This window comes from Eulemur rufifrons, chromosome 19, assembly GCF_041146395.1.
Source record: "Eulemur rufifrons isolate Redbay chromosome 19, OSU_ERuf_1, whole genome shotgun sequence".
NCBI lineage: Eukaryota > Metazoa > Chordata > Mammalia > Primates > Lemuridae > Eulemur > Eulemur rufifrons.
The window spans coordinates 96,852,409-96,875,737 of NC_091001.1; the positions used below are offsets into that span (position 1 = coordinate 96,852,409).

At 53.0% G+C, this 23,329-nt stretch overlaps 1 protein-coding gene across 4 annotated transcripts in view; it reads left to right on the forward strand.

Moving 5' to 3' along the window:
• Positions 1-21,517, forward strand: part of DNMT3A (DNA methyltransferase 3 alpha) — a 101,177-nt gene extending 79,660 nt beyond the window's left edge. For 3 of the 4 annotated variants that reach the window (XM_069495020.1, XM_069495023.1, XM_069495021.1), the window contains 17 exons: positions 2,783-2,998; positions 3,275-3,433; positions 3,853-3,960; positions 4,206-4,362; positions 4,699-4,848; positions 4,953-4,997; positions 5,654-5,733; positions 7,176-7,288; positions 7,473-7,656; positions 7,815-7,899; positions 9,702-9,847; positions 10,609-10,699; positions 10,889-11,037; positions 12,115-12,200; positions 14,083-14,152; positions 14,807-14,925; positions 15,912-21,517. In XM_069495020.1, coding sequence (XP_069351121.1) covers positions 2,783-2,998; positions 3,275-3,433; positions 3,853-3,960; positions 4,206-4,362; positions 4,699-4,848; positions 4,953-4,997; positions 5,654-5,733; positions 7,176-7,288; positions 7,473-7,656; positions 7,815-7,899; positions 9,702-9,847; positions 10,609-10,699; positions 10,889-11,037; positions 12,115-12,200; positions 14,083-14,152; positions 14,807-14,925; positions 15,912-16,053 — 2,100 coding nt within the window. In that variant the 3' untranslated portion in view covers positions 16,054-21,517. Of the gene's footprint in view, positions 1-1,884; positions 1,953-2,782; positions 2,999-3,274; positions 3,434-3,852; positions 3,961-4,205; positions 4,363-4,698; positions 4,849-4,952; positions 4,998-5,653; positions 5,734-7,175; positions 7,289-7,472; positions 7,657-7,814; positions 7,900-9,701; positions 9,848-10,608; positions 10,700-10,888; positions 11,038-12,114; positions 12,201-14,082; positions 14,153-14,806; positions 14,926-15,911 lie in introns of all 4 variants that reach the window. The other variant, XM_069495022.1, reaches the window with a different exon arrangement.
• Positions 21,518-23,329: the final 1,812 nt, after the last annotated feature.

Genomic DNA, 23,329 nt, shown 5'->3' on the forward strand with positions numbered 1-23,329 from the left:
GGCCTCGTGGGCTTGGGGACGGTGGCGCTCAGACCTCTGACCTTTGGAATGGGAAGTGCTGAGTCGCAGCGGGAGGTGGGCGGGACAGCTGCCGGAGGAGATGGAACTGGAGGATGGACAGTAGTAGTCAGTGGAGTTACCAGTGGTTTTCCCAGGCTGGCCAAACTCTGGGCCAGGTGCCTTCTGAGGAATGGTATGGTGCCCCTCTTGGATCCTGCCCAATCTCTTGGCCCCTCTGTGGGTGAGGAGCCATCAGCCCAAATGGGAGAGCCCTGAGCTCACCCTCTCTCTCCTATTGTTTGCCTGGGCAGGAGGGCAGGAGAGAACGTGGAAAGGAGGATGCTTTCCCGAACTGCCCCGGGCAGACTATTCTAATGAGCCCCTCCCCCATGCAGCCTCGCCTCTGCCCCTTCTTCCCCTTTCCTTTGGCCTCCTGCTGCTAACCCACCTCCTTCCTCCTTCCCCCACCCCTGCCGCCCTTGTCCTGATGGAGGCCCCTTCCTCCTCCGCCAGCCCAAACCGTGCTGGGTGCGTGTTCTGCACCAAGTGGGTTGGGGATGCTGAACAGCTATCAGCAGCAGCATCTGACAGGCTGGGGGAAGTTGTGGGGGAAGAAGAATGTTCAGGAACTCGCTGTGGAGAGGTTGAAGGGAGAGACAAAGGGGCTGTGGGGGAGTGATGATGGTGGTGTCAGGCACGACTCCCTTCTAGACCTGGGGAGCCCGGGGAGGAGCCCGCACCCACCCACTGCCACTTGCTGTGGAAGTGATGGCGGGTCCTTTCCCCTTCCTGCCCTCTGCCACCTGCACACCTTGTGGTGGCTGAGGGGCCTCATCATGCCTGGAAACAGGGCCTTTGGATCATCCCAGCAGCACCCTAACCTGAGTCAGGCATCCGTGCCTGAAGTTTGGGAAGGTGTGGAGAGGGAACAACAGCTAGGCTCGGGTTTGTCTGTGAGTGTGACTGGCATGGCCCAGGATCCCAGGATAGGTAGGTGGTGGCCTCCAGGAGAAGGGAACCCCTTCCCTGTAGACCCCAATGCATCCTCTTGTGGGTGAGGAGGTGATAGCTAATTGAAGGTAGGACGGGGAGGGCAAAGTCCCGACCAGGTGAGAGTACACTAAGGAGGGCTGAGCAATTACTCTGCATTCTTCCACCCCCGCCATCCATGAGCTCATTTTCCCAGCTGTTTGTGGGCTGGGGGCAAAGGATGCCTTATCCCATTTTAGAATTTGTTGAGTCAAAGAAAGAACTGGTACTAACATCTTATGTTTTAGGAATCACCATAAGAAACAGATTTGGTCTGGGGCTGGGAAGCAAAGACTTGAAGATTGAATGAAATAAAGTCAGTCTACAAGACAGTACATTAGACCGTTGAGCTTAAAACAAAGGTTAACTTGGGAGCCTCAGATGTGGGGAGGATCCATTGATGGGCTTTGGAGAGTCCTTGGAATCCTTGATGTATGCATCAGATTCTTAAACAGGTCTGAAAAGTTTACCAGAAATCCTTCAGTCCAAATGCCTTTTTAGGTTGGATCAGCTCTGAAGAGAAGGGACTACTGCGAAGTCAGCTGCCAGGCTGTTGCAAGGCTAAGACAGGAATGTAGATGCTCTGACTTCCAGATTAGAGCTCTTTCTGATACTCCTTCCTGATACTTTTTTAATCTTGAGGATGGGTTTGCATTCGCAGCTCTGGGCTGTAGCGGAAAGCTTCATATTGAAAGGCATGTATTAATAAAATATGGGATTTTTTTTTCCCCCTTTGAATCTGGTATGGTGGAAATGGGTGCAGAGCCATGAAGTGAGAAGGCTGTGTTTCCTAAATGCAGTAAAGGGTGAATGGTTCTCAGAGCTAAGTATCAAGGATTCCATTCTTCTTTATAGGGATCCTGGAGCAGGTTTCGAGAAGCCATGGGCATGTGGATCCTAGCCTGAAAGATGAGTGTGATATGGTGAAAGGATGGAGGCTGTCCAGTGGGAGAATACCTGGGGTTTGGATTATTAATTTGTTGGTGGGATGGCAGAGAGAGTGCCTGGTCTGTAGTGCCTGCTCAGTAAATAATTGAAGGAATAAACGTATTTATGGATCTGAAAGGTGCACAGAGGAGTAGAATCTGGTAACAGTGTACACTGGGTTAATCCACAAGAACTCAAGAGTGGCCTGCGAGCATGGGAACAGGCAGGCGCTTAGGGAACTTTGTGGTGTTTGGGCAGGTGCTGGCGGAGATGTGCTCTTGAAACCCAGAGCAGTGATTTCAGCATCAGTGGACATCGCAAAACTAAAGTCCTGGTCTGGAAACCAGAAATGGAAGCGATTGATTGTCCAGAGAAATTGTGGAGGAAAAGAAATGATCCCATTTCTTGGTTGGGAATGTAAGACGGGAGAGGGCGTAGCCAGTATCTGTGCCTGATAAAGGTGCCTGATTGGTACGTCAATAGGATTAACCTTTCCGCATCCGCATCCGCATCCGCATCCGAGGGTGGGCAACTGATACTGATATGCTGATGAGGGCGAGGAAGATCAGACTGGAGAGGAGGGTTTCCTAAGAGACAGAAAAGAAGGCTGGAATTGAGTGCTTTGAGTTCATCTCCCAACTCCTTGTCTTTCCGTTTTCCGTGGTGAGTCAGCAGGGGCGATGAGGAAGAACTCCTGTGTCCAACCCTTTACTTCCGTCACCGTCCCAGACCTCCACAGACAGGTTGAGAAGAGCCCCTTGAGCGTCAGGTGGCCTTGCCAACTGCTGGACGGGTCAAGGTGACTTCTCATTCTTTGTTTCCCCAGGCTGAGAAGAAAGCCAAGGTAATTGCAGTAATGAATGCTGTGGAAGAGAACCAGGGGTCCGGGGAGTCTCAGAAGGTGGAGGAGGCCAGCCCTCCCGCTGTGCAGCAGCCCACCGACCCCGCATCCCCCACTGTGGCCACCACACCTGAGCCCGTGGGGGCCGATGCCGGTGACAAGAATGCTGCCAAAGCAGCTGACGACGAACCGGAGTACGAGGTGAGCGGCTTGCTTCTCACCAGCCTTGTCCGGGGCTTCACACGCCAGCCCCTCCTGTCCTGCTCTGCTCACTCCATCTCTCACTGGCCGCTCACTGTCTCCACCTGACCCCAGACCTCTCCGTCCCCCGGTTTTGCTCTGTCGTGCTTCGTTGAGATGGAGCTCCCTCCTGGCTGGCCTGCCCCCAGATGCCCAGGGCTGGGGTTGCCATGGGGGGATCAGGGTGGCAGGGCCTCGTGACCACCATGTAATGATTTCTGCTCCTTGGGGCTCCAGGACGGCCGGGGCTTTGGCATTGGGGAGCTGGTGTGGGGGAAACTGCGGGGCTTCTCCTGGTGGCCAGGCCGCATTGTGTCTTGGTGGATGACGGGCCGGAGCCGAGCAGCCGAAGGCACCCGCTGGGTCATGTGGTTCGGAGACGGCAAGTTCTCAGTGGTAAGTCGTGAGGTTTCGCAGTAGCCTGGGGGAGGACAAGGTCTGGATCCCACGGCCTGTGGTCTTGGCTGGGGGCAGGCTAGAATTGGGGCGGGAGGAGTGGGCTCTGCGCACCCACACTTTGCATGTGGGCAGAAGCCTGAGAGATAATTAAGTTGCACCCTGGCTGAGAGAGCCCGCTCGCCTGGTTTTAGCCGTCAGGAAACCCTTCACTAGAATACCTTTCCCACCTGCATTTCGGTGCTCCCCAATCTTGGTCCAGACTCCCCTTTTGCATCGGGTAATTATTTATCAGTACACCTGGCCCTCTTAAGGGCTGAGGCTGACTTTAATCCCCCCGACCCCTGGCACTGGCAAGGCATGCGGTGGCTGCTCAAGCGTGGGGAGCAGCAAACCAGGGGCCATGCTCATCCCTCCAGGTGTGCGTGGAGAAGCTGATGCCGCTGAGCTCGTTTTGCAGTGCGTTCCACCAGGCCACCTACAACAAGCAGCCCATGTACCGCAAAGCCATCTACGAAGTCCTGCAGGTGAGCGTCCCTCCACGGAGCCCGGAGGAGGAGCTTAGACAGCAGTAGAAGGCCTGGAAGCCGGACTGTGGTGGTCAGGCCTGGGCAGAGCCTCCTTTTCTCCCCAGCTTCCCCACCTCGCTCACCCCTTTCGATACTCTTCCTCCGCGGTGGTTCTTCTCCCACCTCTTGGTACCCTTGAGTCTGACTTTCCTGCCCTCCAGCCTGTCCTGACACACATCCCGCTCCCATGTGTTGGCCTCTAGGTGGCCAGCAGCCGCTCCGGCAAACTGTTCCCAGCGTGCCATGACAGCGACGAGAGTGACACTGCCAAGGCCGTGGAGGTGCAGAACAAGCAAATGATTGAATGGGCCCTCGGGGGCTTCCAGCCCTCCGGCCCCAAGGGCCTGGAGCCACCAGAAGGTAAATGCAGGTGCCCAGCCCAGCTTTCTGGGAGCCCTGCCCACCAGGGGGGACCCACGCCGGGGCTGGGAAAGCCATGCTTAGGGAGAGCTGACGAGGCCTCCACCAAGAAGCCCAGTGGGAATGGCCAGGGTCTCCCTCTCCCTGGGTCAGGGTCGGCCTGAGCTTCGCTGGGGCTCCAGGGTAACACACTCTCCATTGTCTTGCTGGAACCTGGGAGGTGGGACAAACTGGGGACCCAGCTATTCCCCACTGTAGGTATAGGAGGGGTAGGGAGAGGACTGGGGCTCCCTGTCATCCTGTAACTGTGACCTTGTCACCTGCTTTCCCGATCAGAGGAGAAGAATCCCTACAAAGAAGTTTACACAGACATGTGGGTTGAACCTGAGGCAGCTGCCTATGCACCACCCCCACCAGCCAAAAAGCCCCGAAAGAGCACAACAGAGAAGCCCAAGGTCAAAGAGATCATCGATGAACGCACAAGAGGTAGTTGGCCTGTTTCTGGAGAGTGGCGCCAGGAGGCCGGCATTCCGAGGAGTGGGTGTGGCCCTGGTGGCCTCCTCTGATGCTGGCTTCCCTCCCCTCTGCAGAGCGGCTGGTGTACGAAGTGCGGCAGAAGTGCCGGAATATCGAAGGTGAGTGTGTGGCCTGGGCGTTCTGTTGCTCCCAGCGTGGTGCCAGGCATGGAGTAGCACCCACTTAGGAAGAGCCCTGTGACGTTACTCAGTGACGGGGCCTGTCCTGCAGGTCCCACCATCTCCCCTGCTTCACGCACCGTTTGTCTTCCTGGTGCTACGGTTTCGCTTTCCGGTCAATGGCGTCGGCTGGTCTTTAGGGTTTGGGACACCCCAATGGGTCAAGGAAGGGTGACCCTTCTTGGATTTGGTTGAACTTGCCTGAAGATAACCTTTTGGCTTCTCACCTTTCCTCACTTTCCCGCATCCTACTTCTGTCTCCCTTGGCCTAGTGGTGGTGTATGTGGTTTGGGGCCCAGCAGGATTGAGGGCAGGGGCCAGGACTGGAAGACTGCCCCAGGAATACCTCTAGGGTGACCCAAGCCAAGGCCCAGTTTTCACGAGTGGGTTTCTGGCCCCTGCTCTGAGAAACGAATGGCCTCCTGAGGCTGGGGATGCTGTGCCTCCCTTTTCCATGGGGAGCTCTCCCAGAGTCCTCTCTGCCTCCTTTCCTGGCTGCTCCAACACACTCCTTTGTTGTAGCTGTCTGGGGCTGGGCTCTGGCCTGGGCGGGAGGAGCCTTTGGTGGTGCTCACTCCACTCACTCTGTTCTCCAGACATTTGCATTTCTTGTGGGAGCCTCAACGTCACCCTGGAACACCCTCTCTTCATTGGAGGAATGTGCCAAAACTGCAAGGTAGGGGCACACCCGCCCCGAGAGGTGTAGTTGAGGGCAGCCCTTGGTCCCTTGGCCGACTGCACCTCCTGCCTTTGTGGGCGTATAGGGGGAAGGCACCTGGGTGGGTATGACAGAGACCTCAAGGTTTACTCTGGAAGCAGAGGATCCTCATAACATGGATCTTTGGGCTTCAAGCTTTTTTTTTTTTTTTTTTTTTTTTTTTTGAGACAGAGTCTCGCTTTGTTGCCCGGGCTAGAGTGAGTGCCGTGGCGTCAGCCTAGCTCACAGCAACCTCAAACTCCTGGGCTTAAGCGATCCTACTGCCTCAGCCTCCCGAGTAGCTGGGACTACAGGCATGTGCCACCATGCCCGGCTAATTTTTTTTTTCTATATATATTTTAGTTGGCCAGATAATTTCTTTCTATTTTTAGTAGAGACGGGGTCTCACTCTTGCTCAGGCTGGTCTTGAACTCCTGACCTTGAGCGATCCACCCGCCTCGGCCTCCCAGAGTGCTAGGATTACAGGCGTGAGCCACCGCGCCCGGCCTGGGCTTCAAGCTTTTGAGTTGCTTTTATTTTTCTCCTCTGAAAGATTCTTTTCCTCTCTAGAATGGGGACTGCCCCATTTTAGTCCCCAGATGTGGGCAGGACTCACAGTGTCACAGTCACTAGTATGACGGGGGTGGGAGCTGGGTAGCTGGGACAGGGCAGGCAGAGTGGTGGGCAGGTAGCCGGGACAAGGCAGGCAGAATGGTGGCCGGGTAGCCGGGACAGGCAGGCAGAGTGGTGGCCAGGTAGCCGGGATAGGGCAGGCAGAGTGGTGGCCAGGTAGCCGGGACAGGCAGGCAGAGTGGTGGCCGGGTAGCCGGGACAGGCAGGCAGAGTGGTGGCCGGGTAGCCGGGACAGGGCAGGCAGAGTGGTGGCCGGGTAGCCGGGACAGGGCAGGCAGAGTGGTGGCCGGGTAGCTGGGACAGGCAGGCAGAGTGGTGGCCGGGTAGCCGGGACAGGGCAGGCAGAGTGGTGGCCGGGTAGCCGGGACAGGGCAGGCAGAGTGGTGGGCGGGTAGCCGGGACAGGCAGGCAGAGTGGTGGCTGGGTAGCCGGGACAGGGCAGGCAGAGTGGTGGGCGGGTAGCCGGGACAGGGCAAGCAAGAGTGGTGGCTGGGTTGCCCTGGAAGCCCCAGGAGAAAAGCCTCAGGCCCGCAGGAAGGAAGAAGGTGGTGTGCACCTCCCTCTCTGGCCTTGCTCTCAGGACCCCCTTTGGTTCTATCCACTGCTGGAGGGACTCGTGGTTTCCCCTTCCCAGATCTGTGGTTCAGCCTGACCCAGGCTGGGTGGGTGGTGGGATCATGTCTGCAGGGCTGAGTCAAGGTTCCAAGAGACCAGGTTCGGAGCCTGCCTTTACCCTGGCTGTCCTGGTCCTGCCCTGGTGGTTTCTGACCCTCTACGCTGCTCTCTAGAACTGCTTCCTGGAGTGTGCATACCAGTACGATGACGATGGCTATCAATCCTACTGCACCATCTGCTGTGGGGGGCGTGAGGTGCTCATGTGCGGGAACAACAACTGCTGCAGGTGAGGGCTGCCACCCCAGACCAAAGCTGGCCCTCCCTCCTTGGCCAGGACCTGGGCTCACACTGCCTGCCCACCATGCCCCTCCAGCTGTGCTCTGGACTGGGTGCTTCTGTTCCAGGCAGCACGCCTTGGGAGTCCTGAATTGGGGCTGGGAGTCCCCTCTGCTCACTGGGCTTCCTTCCAGGTGCTTTTGCGTGGAGTGTGTGGACCTCTTGGTGGGGCCGGGGGCTGCCCAGGCGGCCATTAAGGAAGACCCCTGGAATTGCTACATGTGTGGGCACAAGGGTACCTATGGGCTGCTGCGGCGGCGGGACGACTGGCCCTCTAGGCTCCAGATGTTCTTCGCCAATAACCACGACCAGGAATTTGTGAGTGCTGGGCTTGGAGCGAGGTCTTGAGCTCTCTTTGCTGAGACTTGGTGGTGGTTTGTGCAGGTCTAAGGAGTCTGGCTGGAGGGCCAGCCCTGGTTGGGGGGTCTGTGGAACACCGCTGGGCATTTACCTGACCTGTCGTGCTCACTGCTTAGGACCCTCCGAAGGTTTATCCACCTGTCCCAGCTGAGAAGAGGAAGCCCATCCGGGTGCTGTCTCTCTTTGACGGAATTGCTACAGGTGAGGGCACATGCCCACCAGAGGTGCTGGCCCCCTCTTCCCAGGGTGGGGGAGCAGTCGGGGGGAGGGGCGTTAAACTCTGGCAAAACAAAACGATTGTCAACATCACAGCTGTGAAAATATTACCCTAAAGAGAAAACTTTTATGTTAAATGAAAAAGTACGCAGTCCGTGGACATGGGGTTTGGCCAAAATTAAAAAGTAAAATACTGTCCTGTTCAATGGGCACCTTCCTTAACAAAGGACACTCTGTGGCAGGGGACAGAGCTGTCATTACGATCAGTGAGGATTTCACAAAGCCTCGGACAGACTTGGACTTAGTGACCCAAACACAAACATACACAGTTTTGTTGTGTTTTACTTATACACAAGGTAGTATAAAGTAGCCTTATTTCAATCACCTGTTAATCTGTTCATTAATATTTTTTGGTATTTGTCCTTTAGATTTTTCTGTGTGTGTGTTTATATGATCATACATATATAGACAGGTAAATTAAAGAGGATAGGAAATGCATACCATCTTGTCATTACTATGGCCACTCTTTCATGTCAAGAAATATACAGCTATATTCTTTATTTATAAATGCTATGTAGGATTCCATTGACTGAAAGTCCCATAATTTACTTAACTAACCGCTTTAGGTCATTCACTATTTTTGCATTATTGTGAGCAGTGCTGTGGCAAGTATCCTTATACAGCTTTATCCACTTAAACCATTGTCTCCTTAGGAAAAACCCTTAGGAGATGCTGGGTCACCTTGTAGGCACTATGTTTTTGACAGGGCTCTTGACATTGCCAGAAACCCTCCTGGAAGGTTGTACTGACGTGTATACCCACCCCTGCCCTGCCCCGCCCCGAGGGCTTCCCAGTTCTTAAGGAAGAAACAGCTCTTCTCAGAACTTGTGCCCTCATCTGATGAGAGGGGACCTTGGCCCAAGGGTGAGGGTGGGGGTGGCTTCCCAGGCCAGATGTTCTGTTCTCATCTTGATGCTGATGTTCTATAAACCTACAGAAGCTCATTTACAGCTTTTGTTTCCCAGGCTAGAACCTGGAGGCCTTCTTAAATCACGTCACAACCCAAGGGGCTGTAAAACGTAAAAGCTCCTTGGTGAGGGGATCTGTTGGGAGCAGTAGAAATGGTGCCGCTGTACCTGGTTCTCCTGCAGCTCTCAGGGTCTGTTCTGATTGTTTCCTTATGTCAGTTCAGCAGGCGTGGACGGGGGGATCGTGGTAAGGAAGTCAGGGTAGTTAGTCGGCTCAGGAGGAAACGCAGTGCGTGGGGCCTCCTACTCTGTCTTGAAGACCATTTGCAATCCACGAGAGGGGCCGAGTGGGGAATATAAACTGCTCTGATGAGGTGGCAAGGGATGCACAGTGCTGGGGGCTTACAGGGGAGGGGAAAGGGAGTCCGGGGGCATTTAGATTGAGTCTTGAAGGGTGCGTGGACTTGCAGCAGGAGGCAGTAAGGGGGTGAGTTAGGACCAAGGTGTAGATGTAGAAACAACAAAAATAAGGCCACCAAAGAAGTCAGCTGCTGTTCTCCCTGAATCCTGAAGCCACCTGCCCTGTGGTCAGTCTTCCTGGGCTCTGACCACCCCAGTAGGCCACACTAGGCTCGAAACAGCCCTGATACGCGTATTGATATTCCAGTTTGACCCAGAAAGGGTTTGAGGCTGCTTTGTGGATAGGGCTTGCGCTTACAGCTGACCCCAGGAGTCCTGGTGGCCGGAGGGCTACCCTGCTAAGACCAGGGTGCTGGGGAGATGGCTGTGAGTGACAGCGCTCTCTGCTGTCCAACGCAGGGCTCCTGGTGCTGAAGGACCTGGGCATCCAGGTGGACCGCTACATTGCCTCGGAGGTGTGTGAGGACTCCATCACAGTGGGCATGGTGCGGCACCAGGGGAAGATCATGTACGTCGGGGACGTCCGCAGCGTCACGCAGAAGCATGTATGTCAGTGGGACGTGCCCTGCCTTCCCTCCCTGCACACTGGCTCCTGGAGCAGCCCCCATCCCCTTTTGTTTTGTTCATTTGCTCCCTTCCTTCCCCTTTACCCCCAGCCTCTCTTTCTCCTTATCTTCCGTTTCTCCTCTTTGCCTTGAGAAGGTGAAGGGCGGTTTAGAGTGGGAATTGGGGAGCTTGCCTTCTTGGGCTCCAGCTACTCCCCGGGCTATTTTCAGGGCCCTTTCTGCTTCGTAGAGTGCCGTGGATTGGGTGGTTCCTCTGTTCCCGATGTTTTCCACAAGTAGCTTTACCAGCCTCCATTTTTCTGGGGGGCTCTGACGGTGTGCCTCTGCTCTTCCAGTTATCTGGGCCTGCCTCTGAAACTGTAAGCCCTCTGGAATCCTGAAGGGCATTTGGAGAGCATTCCGATGCCCAGACACTGCCTAAACTGCTCAGAGCGCAGGGTACCTTCAGACTCAGCGTCTGCCTAGACCACCTTCCAGTGAGTGGCTGCATTTCTTGCCTGGTTTCCCTGCTGGCCTCAGAGATGACCCACGTTGGTCCCCTCACTTCTTGTTTAGGAAGCTGAGCCCAGACAGCCTCAGAGACTTGCCCATGGCTGCAGAGTGGGGTAGTGAGTAGAGCAGCCGGGTCTCCTCTCCCATGCCAAAGGACTTTTTTGCCAAATTCACAGAAATTCCTCTTTTCTTCCTTTCTGCCTCTGTCCCTGGACAGCAGGCCCATCACGTTGCCTTTATCCTCCCAGATCCAGGAGTGGGGCCCATTCGATCTGGTGATTGGGGGCAGTCCCTGCAATGATCTCTCCATCGTCAACCCTGCCCGCAAGGGACTCTACGGTAGGTGCCGTCCTCACCCCTCACCTTCTGAGCTGGTGCTTCCGCACTTAGGTTTCCTCCTTGGATACTTCTGCCCTGGGACAGCTGTTCCCAGTGACCCTGTCTGCCCTTGCCCTCCCCACGCCCGAGCCACACCACTGTCTTACACAGACAGTCCCCAGCTGATGGCTTTCTCTTCCGACCTCTCAGAGGGCACTGGCCGGCTCTTCTTTGAGTTCTACCGCCTCCTGCATGATGCGCGGCCCAAGGAGGGAGATGATCGCCCCTTCTTCTGGCTCTTTGAGAATGTGGTGGCCATGGGCGTTAGTGACAAGAGGGACATCTCGCGATTTCTCGAGGTATAGCCAGCAACCTTGGTTTGGCCAGCTCACTAATGGCTTCTACCTTGGACTGCTGCTTTATCCCTGTCTCATCTGCATTGTGGAGCTGGGGACTGTTGACTTCTGCTTTGCAAGGGCCTGTTTGGGAAGCTCCAGGCTTCCCAAATAGCAAGGGAGGAAGCCGTGTTAGAGGCCCACCTCAGAAAGAACCGGTGGTCCCACTCCAATAGACGGTATTGTGGGTGTGGGCCTTGGGTCAAAGGACCTGTGACTAAATCAGGTGGAGGGTTCTGGGCTTGGGCATTCTATGTGGTGTTACGGGGGGAGCCTCTGAGATGCCAAAATCAGTTTTCCCTGACCAGAAGGACTCGTCCTCACTCCCTGGCACCATGATGGATACTTTACGGTACCTGAGGAGAAAACATGGCTTATCTCAGTTTTTATTCCTTAGACAAGTCCCAGTTTAGCTCTGAGCCAGGTTTGAGCCATGCACAGAGGACTTGCTGCCAGAGGCACTCTTGGTGGGCCCTCTGCGAGCTCGAGCCCATGCCTCTGAGCCTTGGTCAGTAACCCTTCAAGCCGTGTTCTGACTTTAAAATGTGAGCAAGCATCTGTTTGGCTTGTAACAAGGACGTATAGTGAACACACCTGCACGCACTAGAACTGTCTTTGTCGGAACCTCTGGGTGGTCTAGAGCCGCATTATCCAATATGGTAGCCACCAGCCACATGGAGCTATTTAAATTAACATTAAAAATTCAGTTCCTTAGTCACCCTGGCCTCATTTCAAGCATAAAATAGCCACCTGTAGCCAGTGGTCTTGTGGCTACTGCATTGAACAGTGCAAATAGAGAACATTCCCATCATCGCAGAAATTCAATTGGACAATGCTGGTCTAGAATGTTCCAGTGAGAGCATGTGGAATGTGGTTAGGTTTAATTCCAGCTTTTCCTGGAGACTTCAGGCTATCCCAGCGTGTGGTTCCTGAGAGAGAAGTAAGAGCCTTTGAGGTTTCAAGGCTCTAAACCAGCAACATTACCCAGAGCTATTTAATATTCCTCCTTCACTCATCCTTAAACTGTCTTCTGTTTTCTAGTCCAACCCTGTGATGATTGATGCCAAAGAAGTGTCAGCTGCACACAGGGCCCGCTACTTCTGGGGTAACCTTCCCGGTATGAACAGGTTGGTGAGAGTTCCCGGGCCTGGAGTGTCTGTGGGTCGGGGTCTGTAGGCAGGACGGCCCGGGGCGGGTGTGAGGGGGTCCCTGAGTGGGCCCTCTCGGGCTGACCTCTGCTGAGTGTCTTGCTGCTCTGCCACATTCTTTTTATTTCCTTTTCCTTGAAGAAGAAAGGGGAGTCAGGTATAAAATACCTGTCTGAGCAACCAATAACTAGTGATCTTCAAGCAGGACCTTGAAAATGTAAAAGTGCATTCGTGCTGCTGAGTTACGTAGTTGGTTCTCCTCCACGGGTGATGTATCCAGAGCCAACTGGTCCCTAGATGCTCCTGGGGTAAAGCTGTGGAAGGTGGTGCTGGGGTTGGGAGAGGGCTGCATCCTGCTCTAGGTGAGGGAACCTTGAAGCAGCACCATGCAGGTACGAGGGTTCTGCTTAACTTAGTAATCACACACTTTGTTGGCTTTAGGGCCTTTGTTGGAAGGATTTTCTTCATTTAGTTTGCACAGATAAAGATTTTAGCTCGGTGTGTTGGCACTTGCATGTAAACCCAGCTACTCAGGAAGCTGAGGCTGAAGGATCACTTGAACTCAGGAGTTCAAGGCTTCAGTGAGCTATGATTGTGCCACCATGCTCCAGCCTGGCCGACAGAGCAAAGACCCCATCTCAACAACAAGAAGATTTTAATATCCAGGAATGAATACAGTTTCATTTCCTCAGACGTAATAATTGCATTATAAAAAGGACTTTGAGGAGAAAGGAATTGCTCCAGAGTTTGCAGTTCAAAAGCAGAATGAGGGCCGCCCAATCTAGATACACATTCTGGAGAGATGTAGTTTCCAGAATGTTTTGAGTCATGGATTTTAAACCTCTTTGGTATACCCATAAATAGGAAGCATCTTGTCACCTGGCCCCAGTCAAATAATCTCCCTCTTTGCCATTCACGTGAGGTTGTGGGACCCTTCCAGTCTACCCGTTTGGCAGTGTTGCCATCTTTTGCGAGAGCTTATTGATAGGGGAAGGAAGTGGGTCAGTGGGGCAGCTGGCCTGAAACTGTGTCCCCCACAGAGTTCCCAAGATGCATGTGTGTATTGGGGAAATTTATGGGTTTATATGGTCTGTCATTTTCATGGAGCCACTAACTCAGCGTCCTGTGAGATTGTTCTCACCTGTTGCTTCTAACGCAAACACTAGAATTCGCAGGTTCTAGGAGGAGCAGAGGTGCCACACAAGGCAGGGCCAAGTAGACTGTGCCCGTAAACACAGGGAGGTGCCTGATTTGACTGCAGGCCCCATGCTGAGATCTTGGAGCCAGCGCAATGGGAAACCTTTTTTAATTTTCTTAAATGTCAGAAAAGGTCAGCGCCAAAGGAGATCTTCAGTTATCTGGTCTGCCCCCTGAGAAGTGACGCATTTAGTGTCACAGAACTTTAGTCTTGATGGAACTGTGCAGAATCTGTCTTTTGAACTGTGCATTTTAGGTGTACAGTTTGAATTTCATCCAACATATACACCGTGAAACTATCGCCACAAATCCAGACAGAACAATCTGTCACCCCCAAAGTTTGCTTTGTGGTACGACACCTAAAACTCAGTGTGTTTTAAAATAACTCATGTAAAAATAGTTGAGCCTTTTTTCTCTCTTCTGGGTAGATGTTATCTGCCTGTGGTAGTTTGAGACCATTTTTGAATTTACCTTTAAGGATTAACACTTGGTAGGTTTTTGTCTGTGGATGGCTGCAGTGTGTGTTGGTGTGTTTGGGGGGAGTTTGAAGAGGTTTATGGTGTGTGTGTGTGTGTGTGCGTGATTTTAAGAGGGGTAGCACCTCTGGGTGGTTTCCTGCTATTCCCCAGGTTTCTGCTGTTACCTTCTCTCTTCTGCCTCCTAGGCCGTTGGCATCCACTGTGAATGATAAGCTGGAGCTGCAGGAGTGTCTGGAGCACGGCAGGATAGCCAAGGTCAGCCCGAGGGTCAGTGCCTCTGCTGGGGCAGGGAGACGGGCAGGGCTGTGTCCCGCCTGCCCCTCCAGGGGCCTTGGGGGGCACTGCCAGTGTGGAGAAGGTGGTTTAGGAGATGCTGCAGGGTCATGCAGCCAGTCAGCCAGAGGACAGCCCAGGGCTGCTGGCCTTCAGCCTTTCTTCCCTGGTGAGCATCGCCTGCCGTCCCCTGATACAGACCTGCTGCAGAGACCTTCAGAGCAGAGCAGCCTCCTGTGACGTGGAAGCTCCATTTCTCTCTGGAGCTGAAATCTCCTGGAGTGGGTGTGTGGGGCGTTGAGTGTCAGCAGTTCCAGCACTCAGGACTGCTGGCGCCCCAGATGGCATCTATGAGCCACAGAGTAATTTGGCATCCTTTAGCTTGCAACTTACTCCACCTCTGAAAGTACCAATTCTTTGAAAGACTTAGGAAATATAGTGGCTAGAGCTTCTGCCTCTCAAGTCTTTGGCCAGCTAGGTTGGACTAAGGACGGCCGGGCGACCTCAGAGTAGGAAGAAAAGCAGGGCTGTGGGGTCTGGAGGGCTCACGCCTGGCACACTCCGTAGGCACATGGCCACTGTTGGTTGGTTGAATGAATTTGTGCTCATTCCTCTTTTTTCCCCTTCATCTTCTAGTTCAGCAAAGTGAGGACCATTACTACTAGGTCGAACTCCATAAAGCAGGGCAAAGACCAGCATTTCCCCGTCTTCATGAATGAGAAAGAGGACATCTTATGGTGCACTGAAATGGAAAGGTACCCAGGGTGATGTGCCGGCAGCATGAGTGTGGTGGGACTGTTCTGATGCGCTGGGCCTGTGGGAGCGTTGTCTGCCTTTCCTCACCAGACTTGTTTCCCCCAAATACCACGTGAGCAGTGGGTCTTACCAAGCGTTTCCCCACATGGCCAACTCCTGGCAAGCCAGGCCCCCATGTATTTTGAGGTTCCAGAGTAAGAGAAGTCCAGGAATCAATCCACATGCCTTGGCTCCCAGACTTCCTGCTGAACCCCAAGGAAACACTGCAGCTACAGGAGCCTTCTTAACTTGTGGTACCAATTTTGTAGGTATTTTGTAAACCAAGAGAGCGCAGGACCAGGCAGGTGAGCCTTACAGCCTCAGCATCCTGGTTTGGTGCAAACTGGACTCACGAGGCTGGATTATCTTCTCATTCTCTGGGTATAACTAGGATTTAGCCAGACAAAGAGACCACTTACGCAAGCAACCAGAGCAAACAGGAAATCCTTCAACGCCTGGAGTCAGGCAAGAGTAAAAGGAGTCAGGCAAGAGTTCAACTCCATTTTAGTTTTTCTCATCTTGTACAGGAAGATACTAGGGGTGTATATTTATTACATGTAGACAGATCTCAATTGTGCATTGAAATCTCCACTGGGGGGATTGTAGAAGATGTCCTGGAGGTGTTTTTGAAGGATTTTTTGAGATACTGTTTCTGCTGGGTTGTAAATCTCTAGGCAGTGAATACCTTACTACCTTTAAATCCCCAGAAACTAGCACAATGCCTGGCACATGGCTGGTGACCCGAGCGAGTGTTGAATTGGTTGTAAAGGACAGGAGATTCAGCAGAACCAAGCGTGCATCGGGGGTGTGTTGGGTGTACCTTGTCCTTGCACTTGGGGCAGCGCTGGTCCCAGTGCAGTCGCCTGGTCTGCCCCCAGTGGGGCAGTCGCCTGGTCCCAGTGTACAGTCAGCCCTCACCCGGCCCTCTCTGCCTTCTCTCCACCAGGGTGTTTGGCTTCCCCGTCCACTATACCGACGTCTCCAACATGAGCCGCTTGGCCAGGCAGAGACTTCTGGGCCGGTCGTGGAGCGTGCCAGTCATCCGCCACCTCTTCGCTCCGCTGAAGGAATATTTTGCTTGTGTGTAAGGGACATGGGGGCAAACTGAGGTAGTGACACAAAGTTAAACAAACAAACAAAAAAAACACAAAACATAATAAAACACCAAGAACGTGAGGATGGAGAGAAGTATCAGCACCCAGAAGAGAAAAAGGAATTTAAAACAAAAACCACAGAGCGGAAATACCGGAGGGTCATGCCTTGCGAAAAGGGTTGGACATCATCTCCTGATTTTTCAATGTTAATCTTCAGTCCTATTTAAAAGCAAAACCAAGCCCCTCCCCCCCCCCTTTTTTTTGGTCAGACCTTTTGTTTTCTACTCTTTTACGAGGGGTTTTCTGTTTGTTTGGGTTTTTGTTTCTTGCTGTGACTGAAACAAGAGGGTTATTGCAGCAAAAATCAGTAAAAAAAAAAAAAAAAAAAAAAAAAAATAGTAACAATACCTTGCAGAGGAAAGATGGGAGAGAGGAAAAAAGAAAATTCTATAGAAATCTATATATTGGGTATTTTTTTTTTTTTTTTTTTTTTTTTTTTTACTATATATCTTTTTTTGTTGTCTCTAGCCTGATCAGATAGGAGCACAAGCAGGAGGCAGAAACAGAGACACTCAGGTGGCAGAATTCCTTCCCAGCCACCGAGCTGTCTTGCCAGCACCATTCCTGGTCATGCAGAACAGAACCCAGCTAGCAGCAGAGAGACAAGAACACCACATACTACACTTTTCTACAGTATTTCAGGTGCCTACCACACAGGAAACCTTGAAGAAAATCAGTTTCTAGAAGCCGCTGTTACCTCTTGTTTACAGTTTATATATATATGATAGATATGAGATATATATATAAAAGGTACTGTTAACTACTGTACAACCCGACTTCATAATGGTGCTTTAAAACAGCGAGATGAGTAAAAACATCAGCTTCCACGTTGCCTTATGTGCAAAGGGTTTGACCGAGGATGGAGAAAGGGAGACAGCTCGCAGATGACTCGCCGTCAAGGTGGGTTTTTCCCCTTGGTTTTTATGCAAAGTGAAGGAGGAGGATTTGGGAGCAGCGTTCTCCCGTTTTTCCCTGCCAAAAAGGGGGTTAGAGGAGGCTGTCGGACCGTGGAAAGCTGAGCGTGGAATTCATCCAGACTCATGCAATAACCTTTGATTTTTTTCTAAAAGGAGACTCCCTCGGCAAGATGGCAGAGGAAGGAGTCTTCAATCCCAATTTCTCAGTTTAGCCTATTCGAGGGCTCCTTGTGGTGGGATCAGAAATTATCCAGAGTGTGGGCACGTGACAGTTAAAAACCCCACCTGGAGCAAATAAAAAAACATACAAAACGTACTGGTGCTTTCCTGTCTAAGTCGCCTTTTGTGTGTTCTTTTATGAGGCCCCCACCATCCACCCCTCTGTGCACAAGGCGGCTCCCGGCCCCTGGAATGTGATGTTTTTGGTCATCTCCAAAGGCTGCAGTTTTATACTGGGAGGCTGATGACACCTTTTATTATAGTTATTCTTATGGTTCTGGTTATAATTATGTTTGTTTTAAGATTTTCTTTAAGAAGACAAAAACCCAACACCCTTCCCTTTAGGTTTCAAACCAAGGTGCGGGGAGCAGGGTGCTTCTAAGTTAGCGGTGGCTCTGGTGCCCTGGCTCCCCACCCCTCGGGCCAGGTGGGCCACTGGGCGCGGTGGCAGTGGGGCGGCCATGGAGTCCCCAAGGCCTGCCTTCCGGGCTCATCACTCTTCTCTTCTACTTCCCCTCCTCTTGAGTCAGGTGTGTCAGGGCTGGAGGGAGGACCGGGCAGTCTCTCTCCTTGTGTGTGTGATTGGAGTGGTGTGTATTTCTTTTCTAGTACTTGGTCTGATGATAGCTGTGCTCTTACCTCGAGTCAGCAGCAACTGGAGCCGCAAGCGCTCGGCACTTTGTCCCACTTCCTGCCAAGGCGGGCAGCCTGGCGTTGGCGGTAGGAAGGGATGGCGCTGTTGGCTCCAGGGTGAGGGCCCAACAGGCAGGTGCTTGCCTGGGTAGATGGGGTGTAGATATGTGGCATATAGAGATATATATTTTATAATGGGAGGGGGGATGGCACCTCCTGGGACTGGCAGAGCTGGGAGGTGTGCCGGCAAGCACACGGCCCCAAGTCCGAGTCCCTAGAAAGATGGGGCCTACGGTGATAGGCGCTCTATAAATACATAGATAGTGTCATGTATAAGAAATATTATGGAGTGGGGAGTGGGGGACGCAGGCTCAGTGTGCTGAGCCTCGGTCCCCACTGCAGACGTAAGCCCCACACCAATCAATCAGTCTCACACGCATACACAGGAACATTTCTATTCTGTACCGATGCATAACGAATGCACTCTCACACACACACACGCCAGGGAGCTCCCAGCGCTATTCTCCCAGGGTTCTGGACTTTGTGGAGTCAGCCCGTGCAGCTATTTACCTCTGTTGCCCTGATTGCAGGTAGACTGTCAATCCCAGAAGTTGCTAGGTGCTGAAGGCAGGAAAAGGAGGAGGTTTTATTTTAGCAGGTGCTCTCCTCTAGCAGGTAGTGTTCTATCTCTTTTGCCCCTGGTGATGTCAAAAGATTCTTCTGTTAGCAACCTGTGATACTGACCTGCAACTCTAGGCACCAGTAAAGTCAGCCCTCGACTCCCCCTACCTATTCTCCCCCAACTAAAATCAAATTGACATCCAGGTCTGTCTTGACCAGGGGGCTTCCATTGGGGAAAAAAAAATTGGGACAGTGAACCTCATCTTTTGAATAAAACAAATTAATAATTAGTGACAAAACCAAACTGAGGCTTTGGCCCCCTGCTCATTTCTCAGGAGTAAGCTCACACAGCTGGTGGTTGTCTCCCTTTTGGGGTGCTTAGTCCTGGCCCCCAATCTACTTGTTTCCTTAATAGATTGGTGTTTAAGATCACACCCAGTTGCTTCCTGCCACCTCTAACATATGGCAGGTGGTGACTGGGTCCCCGCGGGGCTGGAGCAGCTAGGAGTGGGGGAGCCCGGTGCCCCTCTGGAGTCCCTGTGCTGACTGCAGGTGCTTGCCCCGCTTGCCTGTCCCCTTCTCGCTCCAGCGGTGCCACTCTAGGAGGGCTGCGGGGAGGAGGGCTGCCTCAGGCAGTCCAAGGTGCTCCCTCCCCCAATGGCCAAAGCCAAGGTCTTCCCAGCTCCCAGTGTCAGGACAGAATCCTCGTGGGCCTTCCTCTTCCAACACTTCTGGCTCTCCCAAGCCACTGCTTGTGTGAAGGAGCTGGCCTTTCCCAGTGGCCCGAGCTCTACCTTAGCTGGGCCTGGTGCTCCACCCAAGCAATTGGCATGGGCTGGCCGGCTTGCTTGCTCGGAGGGAGTGCTGAGTACAGGAGCCTTTGTGGCTGACTGCTCCAGAGCGCCTGCTCTTCCTGGTCCTGATTAGGCCCCAGAATGGACCAGATGCCCCAGGAGTCACAGGGCCCCCCCGCTGCAGGGATGGTTAACAATCACCAGCTTTTCTTCCAGCCCAGTCTGTGGGCTTGGTCTCCCAGTAGAACTTGGTAGAAGTGTCAGGGGCCTTGGGAATGTGCCAACTTGGTCAAGCTGGGACATGCTTAATCCACCTCCAGTCCCGGGGGGGCACTGGGACAGGTGTTGGGTCACCTTCCAAAAGAGAACAGTGCTTCAACAGGCCGAGGTAGCTTCGCACAGGGATTCAGGTGGGGGTCATTACACTTGGTCTAGATGAAGCTGAGGTTGGAGGCAGTGGAGTGGGGGAAACCAAGAGGGCCTGGGGAAAATTGCTGAGTGTGCTCCCTGTGGAATTTTCTTTCCAAGGAGCAGGCCCATTTTCCTTCTGGAAATAAGGGTCCTAGAGACTGCAGATGACAACCTCCTCCTCGCAGGTGCCAGGTGGAGCATGGTGCCAAAGAGACCCGTGGCTCTTATTGGGGGAGGTAGCAGGTGCTAGTGCTGGGGCACAGAGCCCTTGGCCTCCTGCCTGAGCAGGAAGCTAGTTTCCAGCAGGCAGCTGGTGCTAACCCCTGCCCCGTGGGGCTGACTGGCCTGGGCACAGGCAGGCGGGGGAACACTAGAGAGGTCTCGTGGTCTGCAGATGACGATGTGAGTCTGTTGCTGTCCATTTCTCTCTAGAACCCAGAGCCTTCTTGCTGTTGAACATCCTGTTAGAAAACAGACTTCCTGAAAGAGCATCCAGGCCTCTTAGCTGTTGGAATGGGCCTGGTTGGCTGGTGGAGGTGCCCGGGTATGGATCGGGACGGGCACACCCAGCAGGAAGGAAGGCTGACATCAAAGAGGCCTCGGGGCCCAGGTCCCCTCGCTGCCCGGCTAGGCCACAGCGACTCTAGGGAAGCCTACACGGGAATGACCCGCCTTCTCTAGCACAGGCAAATTGTAACAGGAGCTAGAGAAGGGATATTTCAGCTGAGCCACCTGGAAGGTGTTCTTACAGTAAAACTGCGATCATTAGTTTTCATATTTTTGATTGTATAAGTATATAGAGAGTAGATTTTGGAGGCAGTTTTGAATTCTTGTTGCTGCTCTGCTTGGTGCAGAGTTGCCGTGGCGCCAAGCGTCTTTCAGAGCCGTCATTTTCAGGAGACATAGGAGCCCCCTCGCACTGTGGGTTAGGGCCGGAGGGCCTGCCTGGCACCGTGCCCTACAGAGGGCTTGTTTTCTTTGGTCGGGGTGTGGCAGAGCCAAGATTCTGGTGAGAGCTGAGTTTCTACCAGGCCCGCGTTTTGATCCCGGGAGGTGAGTGATCCGAGTTAGTCATCAGGCGTTCTCTAGTGTGCTTGTTTCCAGCAGGGGTGACTAGAGACACTGGGGTTGTCCTTCAGGAGTCCTGCCTGTTTGGCAAGAGCAGCTGAAGCCTCCGCTTCTCTCCCACAGGATGGGAAAGGTGTTAGGGAGGGAGGCCGGGATGGAACTCTGACGGCTCTTCCTGCCACTCTCTCTGCCCAGGCCTCATGCTGGGGTGAGCAGGGCCTGGGAGGAAGGAGAGTGGACTCAGGCTCCACTGCTCTAGCCTGAGCTCCAGAAGCTTCACGTTTTGGTAAAGGAAGGCCAGAGTTTTGGGGGGGCAAGGACCTTGTATCTGTGTTTCACAGACCCAGCTAAGGTGGGCCTTTGGTTGGTGACCTGTCCTGACCCTGGGCAGTGCAGTTGTGGGGGAGGGAGAAACACAGCAGGGAGGACAGCGACAGAAGACCCTTTTGCTAGTGGTGTTGCTCACTTCCCTGACTAGAGGCCCCTGGACTCCCGCAACTCCGGTAACTGGAAAACTGCCCGGATCCGCCCCACTTGAGGGCGGCAGGGAGGGCGGCTCCCCCAACCCCAGCCCCGCAACCTCCAGCCCCGTGCCTGAGGACATGAGCAGCGGTCTAAAGCATCACCCTGGTCCCATTTCACTTCACAGACCAATTCGGTTGCACAGCCCTAGAATTCAACAGACAACAAAAATGCTGAAATTCCTTAGAATACGCAGAGGGAGGAGGTGACTCAACAAGGTGCTAAAACATTTTATTAAAAATATATATTGTTAAATTAAGTCTGCTGTCTGGACAATGACTGTTTGTTTTGTTTTCTTGTAGTGGAGTTTAAAAGAGACTATTATTTTACTCTGATATATTATTATTAAAAAGGCATTTTAACTTTGTACTTGAAAACTAAATGAGCGATTTCATGTGTTTTAGCTGAGGCATTGAAGTAGCGGGTGCTTACTTACTTGTGGGAAATCATGTATTCATACTGAAGAATAAACTCCGTAGCTGATTTGGTAATAACTTTTACTGTTACAGACGATTTCGCTTTGACCCCAGTGGCAGAGCACTTTTACTCCACATTCCACGCAGCTAAATGCAGGACTTTCCAGATTCTTCCTTCCCCAGCCCCCTTTTCCTTTCTCTTAAGTTCCTCTTTTTTCCTTTTTTTTTTTTTGTTTTTGTTTTTGTTTTTTTTCCTGGTTCCAGCATCCTTTCACCACTGTATTTTTTTTTTTTTTTAGGGTTGCTTCTCTATTTATTGACAATAATAATGTACATTTCACAGTCTGGTTCTGGGGCATCCAGGGAGGGGCACAAGGGAGGGGGTCCTGAGCGGCCCCGCCCTGCCTGCCTGGTGTCCTGTTGTATCTCTGTGTAAGTGATGCTCGTGACATAGCTGTTTATGAAATAATTAAAGAGGTCAATGCGTACAACAGATGTAGAAAGTCTGTCAGTTCCGCCTTCATCACATTTTTTTTTTTTTTTTGTGCCCAGAAGAATATAATAAAGCTCCTTTCTAATGTACTTGTGCTGGAGAACACTTGAATAAATGGACTGTTTTTGTGCAAAAAGAAAAACGGAAAAAGCACCGTAATAATGTCCTTTTGTCTTGCGTCTCCTTTTCCCTGACCTGCCGGTCCGGCCTTCCCCAGAGGCCTGAGCACCTGAGCAGGAGGTGCCGCGTCCGCCGAAAACACCCCCTGCGCAGGTTTTCAGTCATTCAGTCGGGGCCGTGGAGGAGAGTTTGGTTGACTCGAAGCTCAGAGATAAGTTATAGTGAACAAGGTTGTTGGGAAGACAAATTCTGGCCTGGGCTGAGCAGCGGCGGCTTTAAGACCAGAGCAGGGAGAGGCGAGGCCTCGCCGCTGTGTCTCCCTCAGATGTGGCTGGAGTTTGGACCGTGGGCACTGTTCCCTCCAAACGGGGTTTTGCCGACAAACCAGAGTGTCCAGAGGAGAGCAGCCAGGTGGGGGACAGTCTGGACTGTGGAGGGACCCTGGAATGAACCGAGGCATAGGAAGAGTGAGAGTTGGTAGGACGGGGCGGGCCCTCAGGGCTGGGATTGTTCCAGGTGTTCCACAGGCCGGCGGAAGCCGCGGTGGGGAAGCCGGTTTCAGCTCAGCATAAGGGAGATCCTGGGCCAACCCCACAAGGGTCACCTTGAGTGCAGTGGACCCTGGTCAGTCAAAGGCGCGGGACAGCCTTGCGGGGGACCACTGGTCTTCAGCCCCCAAGTCTGGGCTCCTTTTTCTGTCCAGCCCTCCTCAGAACGGTCCCGCAAGTGGACAGTGCCTTGTGGTCTGCAGAGCCCCTCCACACACGGTGCCCCCTTTGTCCTCATGACTCTTTGCTTAACAGTTCCCTGTCCCCATCCAAGGTGACAATCTGAATAAATGTGAGAACTGGGACCACCTCTCAACTCTGAGACCTCAGGAATTCTGTGCTGCAATTTTATCTCCTAAGCGTCAAGTAGGTCTAGCCCGTGGCTGCCTCTCAAGAATGAGTAGCTCGAGGTTCCTTTCTTATGTCAGACTCGGGGAGGCGCAGGCCT